Source organism: Cucurbita maxima, unplaced genomic scaffold (assembly GCF_002738345.1).
Source record: "Cucurbita maxima cultivar Rimu unplaced genomic scaffold, Cmax_1.0 Cma_Scf00027, whole genome shotgun sequence".
NCBI lineage: Eukaryota > Viridiplantae > Streptophyta > Magnoliopsida > Cucurbitales > Cucurbitaceae > Cucurbita > Cucurbita maxima.
In genome coordinates, this window is record NW_019272043.1 from 2029529 (window position 1) to 2035528 (window position 6000).

At 35.9% G+C, this 6000-nt stretch overlaps 1 protein-coding gene across 1 annotated transcript; it reads left to right on the plus strand.

The window, feature by feature from the left end:
- Positions 1–2721: 2721 nt before the first annotated feature.
- Positions 2722–3513, plus strand: LOC111499636. The gene is made up of 2 exons (XM_023151248.1): positions 2722–3271; positions 3429–3513. Exons 1-2 carry the CDS (start codon positions 2777–2779, stop codon positions 3453–3455), a joined length of 522 nt encoding a protein of 173 aa, XP_023007016.1. The 5' UTR covers positions 2722–2776; the 3' UTR covers positions 3456–3513.
- The last annotated feature ends 2487 nt before the right edge of the window (positions 3514–6000 follow it).

The following is a 6000-nucleotide window of genomic DNA, read 5'->3' on the forward strand; positions in this document are numbered from 1 at the left end:
TAATCATTAACTCGTGGGTAGGCATTGCCTCAAGGAAACTTGCCATCTCATTGATCCTGTCGGCTTTAGCGGCAATTTCATTCATGCGAGATTTCAAAAGTCTCATTTTGTCCGGAACTTCACTCATGTAGAGTAATTGCTCTTCGGTTTCAGCCCGTCGATCAGCTTGGGACTTGGCTAGTTTTTTTTGCAATGGACATGTTTGTGTACAACTTTTCAAGGAGTCAACTCGACTCTATTACCACTTATCACAATAGCACTCTTGCGGCAGTGAGACAACAATTGTATGACACTTATTCTAACCTAACAAACAAGTTAGCCATGAGAGATTAGAACTTCGACGTATGCTCGAGTTTCGAGTCACATTTGAGAGAAATGTGTTAGAAAATGTAAGTGAGAAAATACGTTGAAAACAATTTAAAAGAAAGAAATGTTAAAGTTAAAAGTGAGTTGGCAACAACAAGGGCTCTGATAGTATATAATGCGGATAGGAAGAAGTGACAACTAGTCATATCCCCTATAGTACATTTTGGGGCATTTTAGCCCTGGCAGGTATAGACATGATTTGGTGAACGTTCATACACCTCCGTATTGACACAACATGAAAATAGTAAAGGTCTAACTAAGATAAAAGCATGTAAAGGGGGTTTGGAACGGGCATGTGGCCATGAACAATATGTCTTGGACAAGCATGATTGAGACATCCGACATGCTACCATAGACAACACACCTTAAACAAGTATGACTATGACATGTTTTTTTTTTAACGTTTACCTTCTTGTTTTTTTTGCTCCCAAACTTGACTCTATCTCCCTCTTCTCCTCAAATTGAGTCCATCAATCTTCTAAACATAAATCATGGTTCATTTTGCCATAACAACGCATAAATCTCCACGAATTTCATATCAAGCTCACGATTCATATGGGTATTTACATTCTTGTTTAGTTGCTCGGTTACTACCCAAATTCCCGCTTAAGGAACTCAATCCAAACTCTAAATCACTCTTTCCCCCTTATGCCATGCAAACAGCCGCTGTAAGCACCACGAATACGAGCTCACTGCATGTGGATTTGGATTCCTTCCCCCACTGAGTAGCCGCTGTCACGAAGGTGTAATTTTTTTTAAAAAAACATAGTTTACATAAATGAAGCAATGAATGAGTCATTTTTCATGATTTTTCAACTTTGTTACATGACTTATTAATGAAGTCACGAAAGATTCTCAACTTTTTGTGATGGTTGAGAATGGTTGGGAATAAATCCTATATTGACTAATTTAAAGAATGATCATACGTTTAAAAGTAGAGGAATACATCTCCATTATTACAAGACCTTTTGAGTAAGCCCAAAGAAAAACGATGTGAGCTTATGCTCAAAGTAGACAAAATCATACCATTATGGAGATCCGTGCTTCCTAACATGGTATCAGAGTCATGCCCAAAACTTAGCCATAACAATATAATCCTCAAATATCGAACAAAGAATTGTGAGCCTTGAAGGTATAGTCAAAAGTGGTTAAAGTGTCGAACAAAGGGTGTACTTTGTTCGAGGGTTTCAAAGAAAGAAGTCGAGCCTCAATTAAGGGGAGGTTGTTCGAGAGTTCCATAAACTTCGGGGGAGGCTTATAGTGTATTTTGTTCGAGAGGAGGAGAATTTTTGGGAGTGAGTTCCACATTCGCTAATTTAGCGAATGATCATGAGTTTATAATTAAATCCGTGCTTCCTAATCGAGAATAATCCTCATTTTAGTACTTGAATGAAGTTTTTTTTATTTTGAAGTACAATGTGTATATAAAATAATAACACTTGTCTCTTTTAAGTATAACATGAATAATATAAAAAAATACACAAATTTCTAAATTTAGAATTTAATTCAATAAAATTGAAAATGGAAGGTTCTAGTACATAAATAAAAAAATAAAAAAATATTTTTCTCAAACACAATTAAAATGAATAGGTAGCATATTGAAGTTGGGTAGGTGAAACAAATGAGGAGCTTGAAAATAAATAAATAAATAATAATAATAAAAAAAAGAAAACTTCACCATCATGCCACTTATCAAAGACAAAAACAATAGACTTTTGAATTGCAGAGTCAAAGATTGGTCATAGTTGAATCCCAATGTCATGACAAAACATCACATCATGAATCCCATGCATGTATGTATACATGTACATATATATATATATATATATATATATATATATATATATATATATATATAAAATTTACTCCCTTTATTTTCTTTTTAATTAATATGATATTTATATGAACTTCCACCGAATTAATAAATATTTTACTATATAATTATTTAAGTTTTAATTTAAAATATGGTTAAGAGATGGCTTAAAGTCATTGACCTAATGGTACATCTTACAAACCACAGGATTGACCCAAAAATCCACACTAACATGTCAGTCAACATCAATACCACATTAAATTTTTGTTAGATTTTATTTCTAAATTAATAAATTTAATTCTAAATATAAATTCAAAATTTCTAAAAAGAATAAAATTAACCCATCCATCCTTTATCGAAGTTGAACGTATAAAAATGTCAATAATTTTTTCTTATGTGGAAGATTTAAATTCTTATCTTAACGTATTCTTGATAAAATGTAATATCTTAATAGAACAACGGGTCATGTCAAGAGCTCGAGGGACCAATTTGAACACATATAAAGGGGTAGGTATTGTAAGTAACATTGTTTGATCACATTGATATTCTCTATATTTTCCTTCCTTCCTTCTTAGCCATGTTGGTTTCAAATCTCTCATGGCATGCTTAGACATGTATAACTCCGACCACCACAAGTCTCTCCACCGGCGAGCCCCGGCGAGCCCTCGAATCTCCTTCTCGAGCGACTTTGTCGACATCCAGCAATCCCTCAAACACCAAGAGCGTTCCGCCGCTGCCCCAGCCCCCGTGTCGTCCTCCTCCGACTTCGAATTCTCCGTCTCGAACTACTCCATGATGTCTGCGGACGAGCTGTTCTTTGAGGGTCGGCTTCTCCCCTTCAAGGACTCCCACAGGACGGCTACTACTCTTAGAGAAGAGCTTCTTGTGGAGGAAGAGGAAGAAGGCGATGATGTGTCCAACCAGCGCCCTTCGAGAGGGCGCTGGAAGGGGTTTCTTGGGTTGAAAAAGTCCCATAATGCCTCCAAGAAAGGTGGCAGAAACGATGGGTCGAGTGGCAGCCGCAATGGTGAGGATGGGAAACGAGCATTTGGTTGGTCTCCTTCATCTGGCACAAGAGCTAACTCGTCCGAGGTAAACAAAACAACCAATATTATTCAATGTACATTATTCAAGTAACTCTCAACTGTTTGATACTATTTCACTGCAAAAATTATTCAACTGTTCAAAATCTATGTCTTCTCTAATATAAGCTTGAATGTTTGATGTAGTTCATTATTGGTTGTTTCAGGTACAAAATGAAGAAGAATCAAATTGAAAAGATGAGAGAAGGAATGTGGAGAGCTTCTTGTTCAAGCGGGCTTTTTTTTTGTTTTTTTTTTAATTAACAATTTAGATTTTTGTGTTCTATGAAATGTTTTTTAAGATTTGTAGCTAACTGTTAAGTTGTCGAGTTGATTAATGTTGTTTTCTCTCACAAAGTTTGGTCTTTTGGCTCACTCAGGTTATTTTTATTTGGTTTTTTCCCTTCTCTCGTCCACCAAGTTCATATTTGCTAATTTAAGAAATGATTATGGGTTTATAGTGAAGAGTACATCTCCATTGAAACGAGGGTTTTAGAAAGTTCAAAATAAAGTCACGAAAAAATATACTCAAAATAGAAAAAAAAAAAAAAAATACCATCATCAGAATCACGAGAGTCGTGATTTCTGAGAGAGGAAAGAAAGGAGAATGAAAGGATAGGGTTTCTTATATGAATAAAATAAAAAGAGGAACACCAAATTTAAAGCATACACCTAACCATTGGTTTCCAATTACAAGGCTGTAATGGGTTTGCTGCTCTGAACTCTGAAAATGGCTCTGACCACACCAACATATAAAACACAAGGACATTGCCACTTCATTTCTATCATCTTCGCATTTATTTCTTTATATTTGTATATATATTAACTTAATATTTGATTCCACACTTATTTAATTACTGGTATTCTTTCAAAGATTATTGATGTTTGTTTTAAAATGTGATTGTAGAATGATTGAAATACTAAAAAATTAAGTATTACATTTAAAAGAAAAATAATTTAAAGGCTGTTTGAATCACAAATTGGAATGTGAGCTGATAGACAAGTACATAAAAACACGATAAAAGTTTTCTTTTAAAACAAGTACAGATTTAAATTTCAGAACATAACATTATATACATACATTTACTTATTAATATATCAGTTCGAGTTAAATACACATTGGGAACCAAAGGAAACGGGATAGGAACATTGTACCATACAAAACAGACTCAAACTACCACACAGAGATGGATAACTCAAGAGGCACTTCTGCATAACTGCATAGTATCACAATCATACTGTGAAAAGAGTACGTTGTGACCCTCACATTAAGACAAGTAAAGTGGCGATCTTCCAGAGGCGCCCATCTGACCATATGAGGGTAAATATAGAAGAATGTTGTGATGCGATCGAGAAGGACGATACATCACAAAACACACCATATAACGTGTGCATTGAAGAGGAAACAAGATATAAGTAAGATATAGTCCACGAATAGATACGAGTGTCAAAGAAGGTTCGTTGAAGGGTCGGGTAGGGCCTCAAGCTTTAACTTCGAAAGTCGGAGTTCCAAATGAAATTTGGATATGCAGTTCTAGAGTCAAGTTCGTCCATATAAAATATGAATGCTCGCCAAATTTGGTTTCAATCATACACCAGATGGACACTCCACGACACTGCATGATCGTTCACCAAAATGACGTTTACCCAAGAGTATTGAAAATGCTTCAAAATGTTTCTTAGGGGGAGACATGGTGTCAGCTCTCAACAACCACAGACCCTGTGGCCTATGCTAACTACCCTGTGGCACATGCGTGTATCGAGTGAGGGCAAGTGTCATGAGACGAGTGTCTTGGGTGACTTTTTTTTTAACGAGTTTTTCAAGAACAGTATCGAGCGGCACAGGTGTGTTGGTATTGCACCCTAACCCATGTGTCGGAGGTTTGATTATGCACCCGCTATCCAGTACATAGTTCATAAATGACATGACATGGGCACAAGATAGCCAATGTTTCTATAGAACTCGGGTGGATTGATGTTCTAAATGTCCCAATGTTATGAACGACATATGAGTTTGTCCTCAATGACATGACTGAGTGAGCAGCGATGACCGACGACACCCCGTGACTTGGGATGACGTCAAGAAATATGAATCATGTTAATTAAGAACCAAAATGACATGATGAGATGCAATGTTGCATTGAGAGACCTTGTCCCCGAGTAGAGATAAGGTCGAGCTAAGTGACTTGGTGATATGAACCACAACCAAAGAATTTCCATACCTCAAGGTCCAATTATAAGAAAAGAGCCAAGAAGTTACAACAACTTTAGTCACCTGCAATCAAGTTATGGTGAGCTTGTGAAAGAAAATTCTAGAAGACGTTGGAGACCTTCCCTACATGTTGTGCAAAGTTGAGCTTCAAGATAGAGATGCATTAAATGCATTTTAATTTGTATTTAATGAACTCATAGTTGAATTTATGGAACTACTCAAAGGTTTTTATGCATTATTTTAATTATAATTTCAATATTTGTTTGTCATTTAAGCTAATATTTAATATGAGAGTTAATGTTATATTATAACTACATATAAGTTACCATATTCCATCATTAACAAGTCATTTTAATGCGGAGGTTATGGGTATTTCTCATTAACTAGTGTGATGTCCCACAATAGTTGGGGAGGAGAACAAACCACCATTTATAAGGGTGTGAAAACCTTCCCTAGCAGACCCGTTTTAAAGCCTTGAGGGGAAGTCCGAAAGGGAAAGCCCAAAGAGGACAATATCTGCTAGCAGT